Source organism: Cnephaeus nilssonii, assembly GCF_951640355.1.
Source record: "Cnephaeus nilssonii genome assembly, chromosome: 21".
Classification (NCBI taxonomy): domain Eukaryota; kingdom Metazoa; phylum Chordata; class Mammalia; order Chiroptera; family Vespertilionidae; genus Cnephaeus; species Cnephaeus nilssonii.
In genome coordinates, this window is record NC_137092.1 from 29,965,388 (window position 1) to 29,986,944 (window position 21,557).

The 21,557-nt window shown below is 38.7% G+C and overlaps 1 protein-coding gene across 2 annotated transcripts in view; it reads left to right on the top strand.

Moving 5' to 3' along the window:
• Window positions 1-19,503, top strand: part of INTS7 (integrator complex subunit 7) — a 48,967-nt gene extending 29,464 nt beyond the window's left edge. For both annotated transcript variants that reach the window (XM_079760835.1, XM_079760836.1), the window contains 8 exons: window positions 357-563; window positions 3,395-3,589; window positions 4,133-4,236; window positions 4,735-4,803; window positions 7,641-7,773; window positions 12,958-13,056; window positions 14,404-14,589; window positions 18,059-19,503. In XM_079760835.1, the coding sequence (XP_079616961.1) occupies window positions 357-563; window positions 3,395-3,589; window positions 4,133-4,236; window positions 4,735-4,803; window positions 7,641-7,773; window positions 12,958-13,056; window positions 14,404-14,589; window positions 18,059-18,346 (1,281 nt within the window). In that variant the 3' untranslated portion in view covers window positions 18,347-19,503. The remainder of the gene's footprint in view (window positions 1-356; window positions 564-3,394; window positions 3,590-4,132; window positions 4,237-4,734; window positions 4,804-7,640; window positions 7,774-12,957; window positions 13,057-14,403; window positions 14,590-18,058) is intronic.
• Window positions 19,504-21,557: the final 2,054 nt, after the last annotated feature.

Sequence of the window (21,557 nt, forward strand, 5' to 3'; positions counted from 1 at the left end):
CTTCTTGATAGTCACGTAATAGAGCTTACTGGAGTTTCCTCCCACACCCACTGAGTAGCTCATACCAAATAACATACGATAAGTATTTATACTTTCCATATTTTGAACTAAAATTCTAGACTCAGGTTGTAGTTAATTCCTTTATTTTCTCTTTGCAACTGTCTTAGTAAAGAACTGTGGGCATTAGGTTACATAAAAACAACTCAGCATATGTTGTCTGAGAAAATACTGAATCTCAAAGAATTGTAGGGAATGATTGTTACAGCTTATCCAAGATTTCAGTTTGTCTTTTAGCTGCTAATTCAATTGTAAGAACTTCATTATGTGCCATTATTTTTTTTTTTATTTTTTTTTAGGGTAACCATGACATGGCCAGAGAGCTCTACCAGAGTTTGCTGACTCAGGTTGCTTCAGAACACTTCTACTTCTGGCTGAACAGTTTGAAGGAGTTCTCACATGCAGAGCAGTGTCTCACTGGGTTGCAAGAGGAGAATTATAGTTCAGCACTTTCTTGCATTGCTGAGTCTTTAAAATTCTACCACAAAGGGATTGCATCCTTAACAGTAAGTCCTCTTAATTCTCCTTTGGTGATGATGACGTGTGTAAGAATGGCCTCCCTTTTCTTTTTATTATTCTGTTTTAACTACCCTGAAACATCTGACATTATATATGTGTGTATATATATATATATATATTTAATAGTCTTTAAATGACTTTGGTGGTATGTGTATTTAATGAGGCTTGGCGGTAGTTAAGGACTGAATATATATATATGGCAATATTAAAGTAATAAATAGGACATGGAAGTAAATCCTTAACCCTTCATCTACTTTTTAATATTCATAGATTGATGGGTTTCTCATTTTGTTTTTATCAAGTACCAGGAACCATATATGAAGAGGATTGCTGAATCCATACAGAAGGATAAGTGGAGATATGATCCTTCTTTTCCAGAATCCTATTAATAACACCCCAGCCCGAGTCACTACCACTATCAACATAAATCCCCCTCCCATCTCTGACCTCAAAGCTACTCACTAAGAAACTAGAGTTTCTGGCTTTGTGGATAAAGAAGAAATTATTAAGGATGCTGGCGAGTGTCCCCGCCCCTCCTATGATTCCCTCCCATTCCAAATGAAGTTAGCCAGCTAAATTTTTTCATTGTTCTGCTAAAAAAGTGAAGGGGGTACAGAGAAATCAGACATTTAACATATCTTATGTTTCCTTTAAATCAGTTATATTCTTAAGTAAGAACCTGTTTTCCTAACTGAGCATTTTGTGTTAATGCAAGAACTTTTCCCCTTTAAGAGTAAAGAGTTTATATAATCAACATTAAACATTTTAAAAACATTGTCATTCAATTTTTAAAAGTGTATATATTTCGATGGGGCCATAAAACTTTTGGTAACAGTTTATATGCATTTATCACATAATCTAAAATATTTGTAATGGTGGCACATCCTAAAAGAAGTGCTTTAAAGTGGAACATAGAATAAACAGATGGCACAAAAGAGACAGAATATTTAGACTACTGTGGGAGCATATCTTTTGAAGTATAATTTTTCTGCTTAGCATTGATTTCTATTTTAAAACAGAAGCTCCTCTCCATGTTAAAAAGTAGCATTGAATGCTATGATTTTTCTCCTCTTGATTATTCTAGGAAAAGATTGTTGTTGCCTATATCAGGCTAATAAATGCCTCAAAAAATCAAAAGTTACAATTATTGGTTCTGATCAATAGAATTATTTCATTTTCTAGTTTATCTGGAGCAGAAAATAGTTAATCATTCAGTACAGTAAATGCTAAGAACTGTGAAACAGGCTCACAAAGGTTGATAGACTTAATATTATGAAAAACTCTATTGAATTTTTAATAATCTTTTAATGATTTGTGTGGTATGTGTATTTAATGAGGCTTGTCAGTAATTAAGAAAGTACTCAGTTGACAGACAGAAGGCCCTTTTCTTAGTCTTTACTCTGCCATTAACAAATTGTGACCTAAGCAGGTTTTTGAACCTCAGATCATTTCCTTTTGAAATGGAGTTCTTTTCTTTTATTATTACTATTTAAAACATTTTTAAATATATTTTTATTGATTTTAGAGAGGAAGGGAGAGGGAGAGAGAGAGAGAAACACCAATGATTTTTAGAGAAAATCATTGATCATCTGCTTTCTGCACACCCCCTATGGGGGATTGAGCCTGCAACCCAGGCATGTGCCCTTGACCAGAATTGAACCCAGGACCCTTCATTCTGCAGGCTGATGCTCTATCCATTGAGCCAAACTGGTTAGGGTGAACTGGAGTTCTTTTATTCAACAGACTATAAGCACTTGCTCCGTTTTAAAAAGATTTATTTGTATTCTATTCACTTGGCAAGTATGGATCTGACACTAGCTGTCTGTCTTTGTAACTGAGAGGACATGAACGTGGGCTGCCCTTTATACTCCCTGACACATGAGTGGTCTAACCTGAGATAGTACAGCTATGAGGATTATGCTTTTTACCTGCTTCAACCAAACTAAACAGGAGAAGTTCAGAATTCTCTGCTTACGGGGATCTGATAGCAATGTTGGGTGTCTAATTTCCCAATACAGTGATTAATGAGAGACTTACCTTGCTTCTTAAGAATAAAAATTGTAAAAAGTGTTTGTATTTATTTTCTGTGGTATGTAATAAGTTACCACAAATTTAGTGGCTTAAAGCAGCACCTGTTTAGTGTTTCAGTTTCCATGAGTCAGAAGTCTAGGTATGGCTTATCTCATGTCACAAAGTTCCAACCAAGGTGTCAGCCAGGGCCAGGCTTAATGAGGCTCACGGAAGCTTAGGGTCCTCTCCTAAACTCATGTAGTTGTTGGTAGAGTTTATTTCCTCACAGCTCTAGAACTTGTGGAAGCTTTGAGGCCAACAGGAGAATTGCTCACCTCCAAGGCCCTTTTCATGGGCTTCTCAGATTAGGAGAAATCCATCCAGAATGATCTCCCTTTTCAGTGATATGAACTTACTTCATTAGGGACCTAAATTACATCCTCAAAATTCATTCATTACCTTTGCCATATTTCATTAGTAAGAAGCAAGTTACAGGTTCCACCCACACTCAGAGAGGGGAGATTACACATGGTGTAGATATCAGGGTACCAGGGGGTGTGACTCAAGAACCATTTTAGTATTCTGCCTGCAATGGTGGAATTTTAATTTATTTTGATTTTTCTCTTTATTAAGAATTGAATAGGTATAACATCTACATATTTTTATGTAGGGTATATAGAAAAAAATATAACAGATATCCCAGTTTAGGAAATAGGGCATTATCATTGCCTTTAAAATTTGTTTGTGTACTGCACCATTTTGCTGCCATATTTATTTTGTTGTAAATATATCTTTTTGTTTCCCCCAGGCTGCTAGTACACCACTGAATCCTTTAAGTTTTCAGTGTGAATTTGTAAAACTCCGGATTGACCTTCTGCAAGCCTTCTCTCAACTTATCTGTACTTGTAATAGTCTAAAGACAAGCCCTCCTCCTGCAATTGCCACAACAATCGCCATGACGTTAGGAAATGAACTTCAGAGGTGTGGTCGCATCTCTAATCAGGCAGGTGTCAACCTATTTTCAGTGTAGTTTTTGTTTACACTTTAGAAGTTTTTGAGATTAGTTGTGAGATGAAAAATCCTGAAATTTACAAATCAATGGTCTGACTCATGGACATTCAACCTCAAATGCTTATTAACTCATCTGTCTTGCCAAAAATAGGCTGATGTCTTATTAAAATGACAGAGTGATTAATGACGTCTCACTTAATGCTACATATTTATATAAAGAAAAAGGACATACATTTTAAAGAAACTTTGGGGTGTTAATAACTATATTAATTATTTTAGTGGAACTTAAAAGAAGCTAAAATGCAAATTTTTTTGTTTCCATACATCAGATATAAATTACCATAATCTTGTGCACATTTGTATTTTTATTTGCCTTCTGTTAATTTTATTTAACAAGGTTTATAAAAATGAATGAAATGAAAATGAAAAGGAGTTGAAGTATTTTTTACATATTTTTGTTTGACCGTTTTGATTTTTGTGTTTATACAATAATGATAGGACGTATATTATAATTAATATTTTTCCTTCTTTGTAGATGAAACAATCTATGGAAGAATTCCGAAGCCTTGCTTCCCGATATGGGGATCTTTATCAGGCATCTTTTGATGCTGATTCGGCAACTTTGAGGAATGTAGAGCTGTATCCTAAACTTGCCCCAATATATCTTCTTCTTTTGAAGTTTTCTTTTAAACATAAATACTTCAGATATGCTTGACTAACATTAGATAAGCCTATAAATTTATTACAATTAATAATTTCTACTTTGAAATCTGGTATAGGCAATATCATTTTACTTTTTGACTTAAACCAGGCTTTTTAAATAAGTGGTGACTCAATGGTGGTTTTTCTCCACCTCTAGGAAAACAGGTTGCAAACCTAACACAGATCGAATCACAGAGCCTGTTGCTTGGTGCCCCCCTTTGAAGTATCCTTCCTGATGCAGAATTTGAGAATCACTATTTCAGACACCATATATCCCTTAAAAGAAAAAAATAGAGCCCCAGACTATTTGAGTCGATAACATATGGTTACCTTCACTAAAAATACGATCCTCACCTTGACTTAGTTAATATTCAAATAATATAAAGTCTGTAGTAGATTTCTTTCTTTTTAGGTATAACCTTAACATTAATCCAGACAGCAGCAGAGCTGTTTGCTGATGTCTCACGCAATAGAAGCTCTGATTTTAGATCCAGAATCTGCAAGGTATTTCTAATAATAGTTTACATTAAATAATTCAAATATGTTATCTAACCTAATTATCACAACAGTGTTTTAGAAGAGGAATTGTAGAAAAAAAAACACAAAACAAAATAGAGGAAGAATTTCTCCAGCATTTGTCTAAGGTCACATTGCTAGTGATGAAACCTGGATTTTCTGACTTGTTTACTTACCTCCTGCCTCCTGTTTTCTCAACATTGACTTGGAAAATTAACTGGGAAGAAATTCATTGAATTTGAACATTTTCTTCTTACATATTGTAACTGAACTTTGGTATGAAAAATTAAGTTAGCCCTAGCTGGTTTGGCTCAGTGGATAAAGCGTCAGCCTACGGACTGAAGGGTCCCAGGTTTGATTCTGCTCAAGGGCACATGCTCAGGTTGTGGGCTTGATCTCCAGTGGGGGGCATGCAGGAGGCAACCGATCAATGATTTGCTCTCATCATTGATGTTTCTATCTCTCTCCCTTTCCCTTTCTCTCTGAAATCAATAAAAATATATATATATTATTTTTAAGTTAAGTTAATAATATAATTAAACTTGTACTTGAAATTTTTTTTCTTTGTGTTTCCCAAACAAAAAGTATTCCTGTTTTTGCTTTGTTAGGAATTCTTCTTCCCTCCCCCATTAACTAATTAATTTTTCAAAATCCTATATAATAAAAAGCCTAATATGCTAAGTGTCCGACCGTTCGTTCGACCATTTGACCAGTCTCTATGACGCGCACTGAGCACCAGGGGGCAGATGCTCCAGTAGGTTAGCTTGCTGCTGGGGTCCGGCTGATCGGGACTGGGCAAGACGGGCCGGACACGCCCTGTAGCCCTCTGATGTAACCTCCCTGGCCGGCCAACCTCCCGCGTCCCTCCCCAGCCAGCTAGCCCGATCATCCCAGACACTCCCTGGATGAATCCATGCACCGGGCGATTTTGGCCTGATCCCCGCAGGCCAGGCCGAGGGACTCCACCGGCCTCTAGTATTTTTATAAAAGAATGAGCATTGGTTTTTCCTACGATAGTATTCTATTTTGGAATATGAATTTCTTAACTATCTATAATTTTCAACCTAGTAAGGCCTATGATTCCAAGATCAACTTCCTCCACAAAGAGAATATAATCGACAATGCATTTTTTTAATCTTCACCCAAGGACATTTTTCCCATTGATTTCTAGAGAGAGTGGAAGGGAAGGAGGGAGGGGGAACGGGGAGAGAGAGAGAGAGAAACATCGATTGGTTGCCTCTCACAGGGAATCAAACCTGTAACTCTTCAACATAAGGGCTGACGCTCTAACCACTTAGTATACCGCTTCAGGGCTTAATAATGCATTTTAAATTTCTGTTCCCTAAAGCAGTAGTCACCAACAGGTGGTCTGCAGACCACTGGTGGTCCGTGAGGTCCGAAAGGTTGGCAACCACTGCCCTAAAGTGTTGACTCACATTTCTTTACAGGGCAATGCCAAGTTCCTTGTCTTCTCTTTTAAAGTACTACCTACTCTCAGACTACTCTACTTGGCCGAGTTATCCCCACTCATCTGATCCATTTTAATATTTTGGTGACATGCTAACTTTTACTTATTTTTCTACTTTTCCTTACCTTTCTATGTTTATTTTTCCTAGTTTGCAATGTTTGACGTGCTTTTTAAAAATTTTTATTGATTTATATATTTATTTTTTAAAACAAGCTTCTCCCTTTAAAATTTGAAGATGTTCTTAAACTTCCATAATTTTCAGGTTTTGCCTGAAAATTGATACTTCATGCTCACACCATTTCTCATTGTGCAGTACTCATTTAACTGCTTACAACACATGTCATTGTACTGTTGGTTGACATAATAGAAATTAGTGTTTTTCTTGCTTAACTTTTAACAGAGAGATAGGCACATTGTCAGCAGGGGTGGGGTGAAGGGAGTTATCTAGCCAGCTTGCAAATGCTGCTCTCTAACCCTCTCCCCTTCCTATCACTTTTCTTCACTCTTCTCCATCACCTTTCATCCCTCAAACCCATTCCCCTAATCTTTGGCCTTCATAATAATGAAAAATTGGAAAAGAAAGCATGTACCTTGAGGGAGAGTTCTTTGGGTTTTATTTGCAATAGTGTGCAATTGCAAGTAGATTCCTTCTAAAACTTCTCTTCTTGGTAGTATACATTTTGTGCCTTCCAAGTAAAGAGGGACCTATTGCTGAAAGAACCTCAAGAGAGGGAGGCATGACATTGATATTTCACTGAATTTTTTACAGAAATCTGTGTATTTCTTTCACAGCCTGGAAGGGTTGGGGAGATGAGGGGCGATCTTGTTTCATTCAACTTTGTATCTCTAGTAGCTAACCTAATACCTATGCCAGTGTATCAGTAAATGTGGGATAGGATGGGGAGATGTTTATAATCATGACTGTTATTATCTACCTCATACCTGCTTTTCAGGATTACCAGGAAAAAATATTTTGAAATGCTTGTGCATTACATTTTTCTATTCTAGCTTCTTATTCAGCCTGTCATGATTCCTTTACACTTAACCTTTATTTCTACTGCCTAGAAAATAAGGGAATGACTACAGGGACAAGGTTTTATACTACCTAACAACCAAAGTGACTGAGTGAAGTCAGATCTAGCTTTGAATGCTAGCTTGCCACTTACTGGTTATATGAGACTGAAGGCAAATTACTTAACTTCTCCAAGCCTCAGTTTCCTCATCTATAAAATGGAAATAACAGTGGGTACTTCATTTTTTTAAAGATTAAATGAGAATGTGTGGAAAGTGCTGATGCATTGAGACATTAAAATTGTTACTGTTGTGGTTCATTAATCGATATTGATTTTAACTTCAGTTCCCAGGAATATGGATCTGTAGGAGCAGCCCATGCTGATAGTGAATATGAGAGAAGAATGATGTCTGTATATAATCATGTCTTGGAGGAGGTGGAGTCACTCAATCGGAAATATACCCCTGTTTCTTATATGGCAAGTGGCATTTGTTTTATTGAGTTTTTATTATGTGCAAGTGGTTTTTTTTCATCCCTGGCACTTACTGTGTGACTTCAACCGCTCTGTGCCTGTTTCCTTTGTGCCTGTTTTGTAGCCGGGTTAATACAGCACACGCCTCACAGCATTGTTATGAGGATGAAATGAGATGATTCATGAAAGCATGTGGCACTTCTGTAGCTGCTACATAGTCACATTAACATGTCAAATCTGCTCTACCAGAATGCAGATAAAGCTTCTTTTTTTAACAAGTTAACTGAAGTTGCAGTTGTTTTCAACCCTGGCTATTACATTAGAATCACTTTGGAAGCGTTTTTTAAAAATGCATCAATATTCAGGCCCCACCCCAGAGCAGTCAACTCTGTATCTGTGCAGTCGAGGCCTGGGCATGAGTATTTTTAGAAGCTCCCAGATGATTCTGTCATGCCACCAGGGTTTAGAACCACTTGCCACTTGAGACAGAGAGAACTGGGCTTATTACCTGACGGGCACTAAATCAGTTCCTGCGAGGTGATGCCATTGGTACTTTTTAGTATACTTGTCCACCTTTCATCTGCTGAATCTCTGCTGCCTTTGGCACTGTTGAGCACTCGCTCTTTATTGAATCTTGTCCCCTGACTTCCTAGCCACAGGACAGATGGAGACACTCTCACCCAAGTTCTCTCCTCCATGTCTGGCCAGTCTCCAGTGTCTTAGTTGGCTCAGGCTCCTGTAACAGAATACTATAGACTTGGTGGCTTAAACAGCATTTATTTCTCACAGTTTTGGAAGCTGGAAAGTCTAGGATCACTTTTTTAACAAGTTAACTGGTAAGGGCCCTGTTGCTAGTTTGCAAATTGGCTTTCTTACTGTGTCCTCACATGTTCTACAGAGCTCTGGTCTCTCTCTTTTTATGAGGACACTAATTCCATTATAGCGCGCCCATCTCATAACCTCATCTAAACCTAGTCACCTTTGAGAGGCCCCATCTCCAAATACCAACACATTGAGAGTTAGAGCTTTTCCATATGAACTTGGAGAAGACACACACATTCAGTCCATAACACCCTGTCTTTGAACTTTACTGTTTGGAGAGCTTTTGCTCTGCCCATATACCAGATATTCCCCATAGCTCTCTTCTGGTTCCTGCTTTTCCTGTTCTTTACTCTTACTATTTATCAAGTATTTTAGAAGAAACTGGCAGGATGTGTTGTTAAAGGGTTAGGTTAGATATTAAGGACAGATATACAGCTTTCCCCATAAGGTCATCAGTACATATTTGCTGAATCGAACTGACACAGGTTTGACACTGAGATTGGTTGCTAAGGGAGATTGTAAAAATTATCTTTGAAGTAAACACACACATCTCTGTGCGACATTCATTAAATTATTTCATATTTCCTCTAAGCTGCACCCTAATAAGTTAAGTAGATACCAAACAGTAACTTCAGTTTAATGGAATTGAACCCACTGAATATAATGGAAAGAAGGGGAAATTTCTGCTCAGTAGGAGACAATACAGAGAAAAGAGTACTAGGTTCAAATCCCCCCTCTGCCACTCAGCAGGTCTGTGATTTTAGACAAATTACTAAAATCCTTTTCTATGATATGGAAAAAATATTTACCTCATAGAGTTACTGTTAACTTTAAATGAAATAATGTATATTGCCTAGCACAGTACCTGGCATAGTGCATAAGGAGTGGTTAATAAATGTTCATTCTCTTTTTCTCTCCATATTGTATTTTATAGCTTTAATATTATCTGAGCCCCAAATTCAGTTGCACAAGTATTTATTGGGTCCTAGGAATAGAAAAATGACAAAGACACAGGATCGTCCTTCGAGTTGCCTGTAGTCTAATAGGAAGTGAAGATTTTATAAACAAACACAAAACAGTGTGTATGCAGAAATAGAGCTCTTCATGAGGTAAAGATGTAGCACAAAAGAGAAAGTAATTCATGTCACAGGATAGGCAAATGGGGTAAGGATGTAACTCAGAAAATGTCTTTGCATATGAGTTTTGCAGGGAGATGAGGGTAGAGAATTTCAGGCAGAGAACAGCATGTTTGAAAGCAGAGGCGTGAAATAGCATGTGTCTTCTGGGAACAGTTTGTTATTGTTGCAGTAGAGTGTATAGGTGGGGGCTGGAAAGGTAGGCAGAGGCCAGGTGACAAAATGGGAAAGATGTGGTTAAGATTGTACTTTATTGTTCTGGAGGCACAGAACATGTAATGGCTGTAGGCACTGAACTCATAATCCAAGGTAAGGGCCTAATTAATTAATAAGAATTAAAATGAGAAGAACAGATAAATAAGAAAGATATTTAGGGGCAATATTTTCAAGGCTTGGGTTTTTGTGTTGTGTGTGTATGTTTATTAAATGTGAGAGGATGGAGACATGACCTCCAGGTTTCCAAGTTACCAAGTGCACAAGTGGTTGATCCTTTACTGAGACAGAGAATATAAAGGGATGGTGGAAGAAGGTGAAGGTTTCATTGTTAACATGTGGCTGTCTTACAGGCAGTTGGAAAATAGGTCTGGTGTTGGAAGGAGGCGGGCTGGAATGCATGTAAGATTGTTTTGAACGTAGAGGTTCTTAAAGTCATGGGGGTAGAGCCCTGACCAGTTTGGCTCAGTGGATAGAGCATTGGTCTACGGACTGAAAGGTCTCAGGTTTGATTCCTGTCAAGGGCAGGTACCTTGGTTGCGGGCACATCCCCAGTAGGAGGTGTGCAGGAGGCAGCTGATCGATGTTTCTAACTCTCTATCCCTCTCCCTTCCTCTCTGTAAAAAATCAATAATATATATATATTTTTTAAAATGTTCTATCTTTTAAAAAAAAAAAAGTCATGGGAGTAGAGAAAATTGCCTGTTAGGAACATATGGACTAATGAGACTGTCAACATTTAAGGAAACAAAGGAAGAGAATCTTAGGAAAGAAGATGGAGAGGGGAAGAATCAGAAAAAGTGAGGACAGGGGCCATAAGTGGAATTCCTTGGAAAAAGAGACTTATCAGGTGCCACAGTATTGTAAAAAAAAAATACAAAGGCTGAAAAGTATTGGATTTGGCAATGAAGAGTGTTGGTTTAGGAACCATGATATGTGATTTCACACCTCCAGACTATTACTTTAATAGTAAGTTGCTACTAATCTACCTGGGGAGGTGTGTCCGGGGGGGCTGGTGGCCTCAGAGGCAGTTCTGCTTTCCCAGTGGGGAATTGTAAAATCTGAATTTCTTCTTATAAAAGGAAGAATGGTGCCTTTTGCCCGGGAACAGCCTGAGGTCACTTGGGGTCCTCTGAGTGGGTCCTTTAAAGATGTTTCTCTCCTTAAACACTATTGTGACATCAAAGGTTCCACCACAAGTAGAATGTCCCTGCAAATGCTTCCCAGGTTCCTTTCAGGAAGATGAATAGTGATGTTTTAGCAGTTAAACCTGAAGAAATAGGCCCGGTGTCTTTAAATCTTTGTTGTTATTCTCTCAAGTAATAGACCTGGCGTTTGTATTACTGCTAGTCTGTTAGGTACAAAATATTCAGTAGCCTGAACCCAGTGACGAGTAGTTTCTTCTGGCTTTCTGCCTTATTGCCCAACTCTTAAAAAATGTTGCCTAGGGTAGGCAACTAGGTGACAGTTTACTTGAATGCAGGAGCTTAGACGGACAGACAGCGTAGTGTATAGTGGAGTGGTTTTCAACCTGTGGTACTTTGGAGGGACCACTGAGGGGAGTAGACTGAGGAGGGGCTGGTAGACCAAGTAGGAATGGTTCTGGGTGCCCCAAAGATTTAAGTGTTCTGATAGTGCTGTAACTTTCTCCCCCCTATTGTTTGCAAATCACTGGTGAAGTGGAACAAAAATCACTGAACTAAGTAAGGATTAGGCAATCTTGGTTCTAGTTCCAGCTTGTTCCATTACTTATCTGGGTGACCCATGTCGTCATCAAAATTGAGATGATCTTTACTTGTGAAGCTCTGTGAAGGGTATTCTTTAAGAAGAAGAAGAAAAAAGATTAAAAATATGAACAATAAAATGGCAATAAATACATAGCTATCAACATTTAAATCTAAAAATCAAAATAAACGAACAAGAAATCTAATGAACAAAATAAACTGATGAATAAAATAGAACCAGAAACATGTAACAGACTGATGAATCTCAGAGGGAAAGGGGGTTGCAAAAAGAGATTAACCAAAGAACATATGCATATGTGCATTACTTATGGACACAGACAATAGGGTGGTGAAGGACTGGGGCAGGGTAGGAACCAGATTGAGGGAGGTAATGGGGAGAAAGTAGGGGACATCTGTAATACTCTCAGCAATAAAGAATTTTTTTAAATTGGGATGATCTTTAAATAGCTTTGATGGTTTCATGGGTGTATGGTTACCTGCATACCCATCAAGTGGTATACATGAAATACATAGAGCTTTTTGTATGTCATTGTATATCAATAGAGTGGTTTTAAATTAAATAAATAATCTTGGAACTCTTAAATTCTGGTTCTATGATCCTTTTCACTAAGACTCAAAGCATTTATTAAAGTTTCATAATTCCCTAGAGTTGGACTATATACTGGTAGTCATTCTTAATCTGAATTCCAGTAAGCTTTCACCATTACTCTCTCCCTGAGGCCTCATGACCATAGCGTCAGGGAAGCCGCCTAGTGGGGATGGGTTGACAGAATGAGGCAACTCTAAGCCAAAGTTCCACGTGGTATTAGGTGTCAGCCCAGGGATGTCAGTATACTGCTCCAGCTTCTTTACCACGTACTCTTTATCATACTTTGCCAAACTTTATCAAACTGGCAGTTACTCTGTATATTAGTGACGTAATATGTCTACTAGCTCGGAGCTCTTTAGAAATGCAAAGTTTGCATATTGCTTGCCTTGAGCAATGTGGATTTTCTCTCTTCTGTCATTTGCTTTTTATGGAGTGTACTACTTTACAATAAAGTATAAATCGGTAATTGTACTCCTTAACATGAGTTACTTGGCAAATGTGCACAGTTCCTGGGCTTTTTTTTTTTTTTTTTTTTTTTTACTATTTCTTGATTGGTGGTGTCGTTGTTGTTTTTGTAATAATCTATGTGAGCATTTGTAGTTTTTAAACTTCTTCCTAAAAGTACCATTTGTTGATGAAATTTGGAAATTCATTTTTATTTGATTCCATTTCTTTCCCCCCACAGCATACAGCATGCCTCTGCAATGCCATCATTGCTTTGCTGAAAGTTCCTCTTTCATTTCAGAGATATTTTTTCCAGAAACTGCAGTCCACCAGCATTAAGGTAATATTGGAAGAATGATAAGGTTAATATAGATTAAAAGCCCAGTTATCACCTACAGATTAAATGAGACATAGCTCTGCTTCAGGAGCTTACCTTTGGTTTTGATAAAACTTATGCTCTTTAGTTATAAGCCTTTTCTGCCTTTACCAACTGGTTTGGTGAAGAAAATGATACCTGTCAGTACCAAATGCAGTGAGACAGGTGTTTGGGTACCTGGAGCTTTGTACCTTGGCTCCCTACTCCAAGAAAAAGTCGAGTGGTTTTCATCACAGTAGCCTACAAGGATCTTGAGCTGAGTCCACTTCTGGTCAGCCTATTGAGACCCAACTTCAAATGAAACAGGTCCAGTATAACATCACCAGTCCTACCTCGGAAGCACTTTTATCTTTGAATAACAAGCTTTGAGGAGCTGTCCTATTAATAGAATTGGTATTTTAAAATATTTAAACTACTCAAAATTCAAAAGCTGTTTTTGTTCAAGGAATGGAATTGTTGGGAATGGGGGAAATTGTCACTTCTGAGAGATTTCTTGGATTATCCCTGTCAGTAAATGTCTAGTATGTTTTGGCATCCGTCCAAATGCTTTTGATTGCAAATAACAAAGTAAGCTATGACAAATGACCTGGTTAATACAGAAAATGTATTATATAGATAAGTCCTAAGGTAGTAGATCTCTAGAGTTGATTGGTTCAATGGTTCAACAGCATTATAAAAAAACAAACAATTTTTTCCATCTTTTTATTTAGCAAGACTTGAGCTTTCTGTAGTTGAAGTGGATTTGGGACTTTTAATGTTTTTAAAGAAAAATTACTCCAATGAGAGGTTAAAAATGTCATTTGGTTCATTTGTGGAAGTTGACTTTTATACCATGGTGACTTGGTTATGTTTGTAATCCTAGAATTTTAAATTCATTTGCATTTGAATTTAGTCCATTTAAAATTACCTAAAACCAAAGAGACAGCTGTTGGACGTGAAAATTTACATAATGGATTTCCCTACTAGAATTGGTTCATTGTCAAAGAAGTGCCTCCCCACAGAAATTGGGAGAGCAGTACCTCTACTATTCTCCGTTACCTTCAAACAGTGCTGGGCTTGGGGTTAAAAAAACAAAGGGTATTTAAAAGGAGGCATTAGAAATAAGGAACTCTGGACTTTAAAGGTACATCTATCTGGTTGTCCCAGCATAGTCAGGTTGTATGTGTGTGGGGTGGGGGTGGGGGGGGCAGAGAGGGCAGGGGAGGGAGGGGTAAGTAACATTTGAACCCATAACCAGCGATTAGCACAGACATGTTTGCTGGAATGAACTTGCTCTTGGTTGTTAGTGTTTATTTGATGTTGTTGTTCCAGCTTGCTTTGTCACCATCCCCCCGGAACCCTGCAGAGCCCATCGCTGTCCAGAATAACCAGCAGCTGGCGCTGAAGGTGGAGGGAGTGGTTCAGCACGGATCTAAACCAGGACTGTTTCGCAAAATTCAGTCTGTCTGTCTGAATGTTTCTTCTACGCTACAAAGCAAATCTGGACAAGAGTTCAAGGTAATTTACAAAAGAGGCAGAATTGTGATGCGATTTTATGTGATGGAAGTTTTCCCATGTTTTTCATGGTTAAGTAGATTGCAGCTCTACCTCCCCAGGGATCAGATGGACATGAGTTAAAAGCACATATTGGGGTGTGAAAGGCTGATAACAACACTTCTCTTTTTCCTGCCTAAACATTTGATAGATGGAGATCAGACTGTGAGTGTTATTACTGTTAAAGCCAGGGAGAAACCCTGCTCAGGTGCCCAGCGGCAAGGACCCTGTACCTCAGGTGCCCTGTACCTCTGACGTGAATTTTCCCATCTAGCTTCAGCCAATACACGCAAAGCCTGCCCCCATAAAACTGATGGCAGGAAGGAGCACCCGAAGCTCAAAAAAGAAGGGAAAGAGAAGATGCTTAGCTCCCCGAGCCCAGCTCCCACCCCGAAACTTAGCCAGTGGGATGTACCTCCTCTGCAGACCAGTACTGTTCATCTCGTGAAAGGTCCTTCCACACGGAGGACACATCAGAAGTGGGGAAGAAGTGTCTCCCTATGCCCCCTGCCCCCAAAAGAGCACATCTCCTTATTTTTCTCTATTTTAAGTAACTTTTCAAAAAAGAAACTATATAGCATTGACATAACAATGGTTAGATAAAGTAAAAATCTTTCCTTATGAGTATAACCCTAGGAATTTGCTGCTTTGAGAATCCATGAGGCCAGTTAACCAAAACCATGCTTGCTTTGTTAGCCAAAGCTAAGATTCTGAATTCATGCCCATGAAATGCCAATCTTCCAAATGTAGAATGTTCCTTCCTTTAGACATCTCTTTCCAGTTCTGTGGCAGTTTATTCAAAGTAAATGGAGCAAGGGATCACGTACACAGTTGTATGATAGAGTTGTTCAAATGCCCAGATTGCTGGTATCCAGGTTGATTGGGGGCATGCTTGAACTGAGGTGCATAGCTAGAAAAGGGGTATTAGTAAAGATAAAAAGAGAGCATCTTATTCTCTTTGGAGTTAGGCTAAAAAAGCCCAGGGGAGTTCTGGTTTGAGCCATCATCACTTTCTTTGCTTCGATAGCTTACTCTCTCTGGCACGCTTCACCCATCTGATAAGGCTCAGCCTTCATTCTCTTCTCTTCCTCTCTTTTTATTTTCATGACTCAAAGCATGGTGCCTTATGTAGCCACTCACTAGCTATTTGGTGACTGGTGAAAAACATCAGTAGTTAGAGCACAACTATTCTGATTGGGTGATCTCTGATGTCACAGAAGATCATAATGAGAATTTACATAGTTAACTGTCTGCAGCTCTCTCCGCCCTTTGAGTTTGAAAGTACCATAACCATGGTTCTCTTGTATATAATGATTTCTACTATTAAGAAGAAAAACATTCAAACTGGAAGTACTGGTCTCCTGCTTGCTGACTTGCCTCTTGGGAGACATTGACTGAAGTCAGGAAGCTGCTATAATAAGCCATGCTGTACATCAAGCATGTCAAACTTAAAGGCTAACACGGGCCAAATAAAAGGCATGCGGCCCGTGGGCCACGAGTTTGACATGCTTGCTGTACATGATCACTTCATAATGTTACTTGCAGGGAGTTTGCAACTTAAAATGCATCATCCATTTAGAGTCATCAGGTCCTTTTCTAATCTCTTTAAGGAAGTTCTTGTTTGATAGGCATATTCTTTAGGAATATAAAAATCCTACAAAAGTTGACTATGCAAACAAAAAAATACCTATAAGTAATTCTAAGATTTTGAATTGGTTGGTGACTGTATGAATGTTACAGGTAAATGACTCTGGAAAATTGACCTCATGCTAACTGCTTATTGAGACAAAGCTTCAGGGCACATTTACATAATTAATTATACAACAGAAACACACATAAATGTAGATCAATCTAGTCAAACACTCATTAAGATTACCTGTATGTGCATTGTCAGAAAAAGTGTCTCTCTGACTTGCTTCATCATGAGTAGAGGTTGGGATACATCAGCAGGTGTTATTCTGTTACTGAAGAACAACGGCCGGAGTGTTTGTCTTGCTAAATGAATGAGCCCATATATCTGTGTTTTGCAATATATTATACTGCCAATCTAAACAAAACACTGATTAAGTGAGTGATGTACAAGTTCTGAAGTTAATTTAATGCTGAAGTTAATACTAAAGCAGGGACCCTAACCGGTTGGCTCAGTGGATAGAGCGTCAGCCTGCAGACTGAAGGGTCCCAGGTTCGATTCCGGTCAAGATCATGTACCTTGGTTGCAGGCACGTCCCCAGTGGGGGGTGTGCAGGAGGCAGCTGATCGATGTTTCTCTCCCATCGATGTTTCTAACTCTCTCTCCCTCTCCCTTCCTCTCTGTAAAAAATCAATAAAATACATTTAAAAAAAAATACTAAAGCAGAGAGGAATAATTATATTACTTACGAAATATGAAATCAGACTAGCTAGGAGGAAGAAAACTCACATATAAACATAGTTTTATGTCCCTTTTCAGTCTCCTATATTTTAAAACCCCTGAAACAGATGGTTACACCCTATTTCTTCAGAATGTCTCTTCACAGACTGAAGAAAGATGGGAATTGGAGTTGAGGTTGGGTAAGCAAGTGTAGGAAAGGAAAAATTTATTTTCTGCTTTCTGTAGATCCGGTCGGGTCTATGGGTAAACTGACATTAAGGCAGATTAATAGGAGAAAAACCTGCCAGTGTTATTAGAATTTCACATGTAGGTAGGAATCTTCACAAGAGAATGAAGACCCAAAGAAGTGACCAGAACAGAAAGCTTATATACCTTTAGACACAGAAATGGTAAATTCATGACGAAATGACAAGACACGGATTTGGTTTGGGGCAGTAAATTGTGGGGAAATGTTGGGGCAGTGGGGAGACAATAGACGATAGGTGATATTTTAGTAGGTTTGTCTGTATAGGTCCATTTCAACATCGATGGCCAGTCTCTGGTGATAAGGATGTTTTTCTCTTCTTGGTATAGGGAGGCTACCTTTCTTGTAGGAAATTTTATGGCCTGTTTTAGGTAAAAGGGGGCAGGTCAGCGAGTCCCTCCTGCATCTGTTGTTTCTCAAGTGCCTTTAGCTCAAAATAGTCAGGATGCCAAAGCAGCACGTATGGGGTGGTGTGTCCTGAACTCCTTTGCCAGCATATGAAGGGGTTGAGAAAGGCTGTGGGGGCACATTCTTTAAGGATAGTCAGGAGTCAGATCAATCCATAACTAAGAGTATAGGCTCTACAGTTAGCCTACCAAGGTTCAGAGGCCAGCTCCACCACTCATTAGCTGTGTGACCTTGGAGAAATTACTTAACCTCTCTGCCTCCGTTTTCTCCTCTATAAAGCAAGAATAATAGTTGTACCTACCTCTTGGTTGTTTGCATGGATTAAATAAGCACTTAGGCAGGACCTAGCTCATAGTAAGCACTCAGTAAGTGTTAGCTGTTGTTATTACTTAACAATTCTTTTGTTCCAGATACCCATCGACAATATGACCAATGAGATGGAGCAGAGGGTTGAGCCTCATAACGATTACTTTAGTACACAATTTCTTTTGAACTTCGCTATCCTTGGAACACACAACATTACTGTGGAATCGTCAGTGAAAGACGCCAATGGTATCGTATGGAAGACTGGTCCCAGAACTACCATATTTGTAAAGTCCTTGGAAGACCCTTATTCCCAGCAAATTCGCCTGCAACAGCAGCAGGCCCAGCAACCATTACAACAGCAGCAGCAACGAAATGCCTACTCGCGGTTTTAACCATGTGACAAATGCACTACAGACTTTACGGGCATTGATTAAATTGGCAAAAGTACTTTGCATTTTCATATGGATTAAGATATGAAAGTTATAATGTGGAGCCCGTTTACTCCTTGGTTTCTGTAATGTAATATTCTAAAAAATATAGGTGGGTTTTTCCCCCCCATTACAAATTTCTCATTTGAGAAAAATTGGGTTTTTTAACCAGAAAGATTATTTTCCTTTGACCAGGTCCCTTATCCCATATTTAGCATTTTCATTCTTTTACTATTCTTTTTAGTGTTGCTGAGCCTTTTCTTTTTCTTTTAAGTCACATATTGGGATCATTGAATTAGTAAATTTGACTGCTTCTCTACCAAAATATATCACTTAGCTGCCTGTGATTCTGAGTTACGCCTTGGGGAGTTCTGACCAGTACTGACCCGTGGTGGTAAAAACTGAGTCCTCCCATCGATGGACTTGGAAGTGTCTCCTGAACCATCAGTCTTCTGGAAAATTAGAGCAGGCAGATGAACAGCGTGGATACATCCTGCTATATTATTTCAACTCCTTATCTGTCTGTTCTGTGCTAAAGCAAACTTAATTTATTGTTTTAGTATTTAATTGAACCAAAGTGCAGCTAAAAATTACATAGACATATTGGAGATGAATAATTTGTTTTTTTCTAATATGTGTGTGATTGTGAAGACTTTTTACATTGTTTCTAAGAGTGAAAAAAATCACTCACATATAATATCTTAATGTTTTAAGGTAGGAGGGCAGATCTTTGGTTTAGTTTCTTCTTGGCATGTTATGTAATGCTAGACTTGATTGCCTAGAAAGAACGGTCTCTTTAACACAACCTCAATTAGTTGGGATGCTCAGGGAAGAGAAATGTTCTGGTTAGCCAGAAAACGCCTCTTTTTCTATTTCAATACTGGTTAAAAACATTATAAAATCTAATAGTGATATACTTTCTTGTCTTAACACAGTATACTAGATATGATTTAACTGTTCTTTCTGGATTTGGGATCATTCAGTTCTTTGGGATCATGAACACTGGGGATCACAGCATTGCAGATATTGATGATATGGGCAGTTGGGTTCGGAGTAGCTCCTAAGATGAAGCAGGCACATTCCTTGGAAACTTCTTTTTAAAATAAATATCTCAGTTTCTTTGCTTGTGTTTTGCCTTTTCTCTTTGAAAGTTGACATTGGCTCACAGGAGGGGTTGAGTTTAAAAGGAAAAAAACAAAGTGTGTTTTTTTTTCCTTGTCATCTGGCTTTTACGGGTGAGAAGTGATTGACAACTCAGGTCCCTTTAAGATCATGAGCTATATTTGCAGCACAACACATTTCACTGCCAACAGCCAGAACATTGTGATAAAACCTGTAAATCTACAGTGGCCACTGTAGATTATATCTGTTTATAAGTGGCCCAGTTGTACCCATAATGTACACAATGTAATGTAATGGACTTAGCCTCTGTCACCAACGTTAAAAGTATGATGGGATGTATTGAGAGTCAGAAAGTCTGGTGAGTTGGCTTAGATTGCCTAACAGCAGCACTCCAGGAGGTTATGGTCTTTCCATTTCTTACCCAAGAACACAACGACCTTTCAGCCTCATGGGCTATGCATTTTATTGGCTTGGCTGGAGCTAGTCCATTATCCTGTGGTATGCAGTCTAAAGTCCTCATTCTATGAGCAATTTAATTTTTAATTGTAATTGGGATTTAAATAGATTGAGTCATGTTTTTTCCTTAATGACATACCAAGACCTGGAGCCATTGATTTCCACGTTCTATTGAAGAATGCTAAACTTTTTTCAAACCTATTACAGTTACAAAACATTTTTCAGTATGTGCCTTTTCCCAGTGCATTTCTCTCCTGCACAGTCAAGTTTGTTGCGCAGTTTGCCCTCTTTGCTTATTATTTAGGTCTGGTTAAAGATTGAAACTTGATGAAATATGTTTGGGCATTATCTTCCTTACAGATCATGTCTACAGGTGTAGCTTTTGTTTAGTGATACCTGACTAAAAAATAGTTTTATTGTTGTTTCCAGATAATTTTTTAGTAAAATTATGAAGGTGAGATAATATCAAATGAATCAGAACAATCAGGAAAATGAGCCTCTTACCCAATCAGCATCCTCAAGAGTCAGGATGAGTTCAAGAAAAACAGATTTATGCAGAGAAGTAATAATTCATAGTTCATCTTTTGGTTTCCTTGGGAGATTTTATTTGTGGATTTTTTAAATATTTTTATTGATTTCAGAGAGTAGGGGTGAGGGAGAGAGAGAAAAACATCAATGATGAGAGAGAATCATTGATCAGCTGCCTCCTGCACACCCCACACTGGGGATCGAGCCCACATCCCGGGCATGTGCCCTGACGGGGAATCGAACTGTGACCTCCTGGTTCATAGGTCAACGCTCAACCACTGAGCCACACCAGCTGGGCTTATTTGTGGATTTTGAAGCTTATTTGTGGCTATGAATAAAAAATATTTAAAATGGAGGACTAGGACAAATAAAAGAGGACTAGGACTGAATTAGACTGAGGAATTATGAGAAGATACTAATGCCTAGTTCTGTTTCCCAACACCATGGAAGGTGAAAGTAGGCTGTGTTGCCTCAAGAGTTTCATCCCACCATTGGAAACAGTGAAGCTAATGATGCTTTTCGTTGATGTGTCATCTCACCTTGAGATGAGCAAAGTGATGGTAAATTGTTAACACTTGTACCCCCCCCACCTTGCTTTCCCTTCCCCACCCCCACCCACCAGCAAAGGCAGGCAGCATGTGATCAGGAGGGCCAGCCCTGAAGTTCTCTCCACAGGGCAGGAGATGTAGATGAAATGCCTACTGAATAATGCAAGTAGGGGAGACACCATGCCAGGCCCTGAGCTGGCAGTGGGAAGTACAAATGAAACGGACAGAGCCCTCAACTGATAGTAAAAGACCTCTGTCTTCAGAGAATGTGAAGAGGGCTTTATCAAAGCTGTTAACAGCAACAACAACAAAAAAGATGCCATCTCTGAAATTCCAGTAGTGTCTCCCCTTGTACATAGCAGTCAGGACAGGCTCTTGGGTGGTTAAAACTGGCCATCATTTAGCATTTTCTCCTTTTGCTGCTCTTAGAAGGCAAGTGTTCCTTCCTGCTCAGAGGGCCTCCTCCTGATAGAATCAGAGACAAATGGGTACCTACTACTTTTGAAGCCAGAGATGAACAG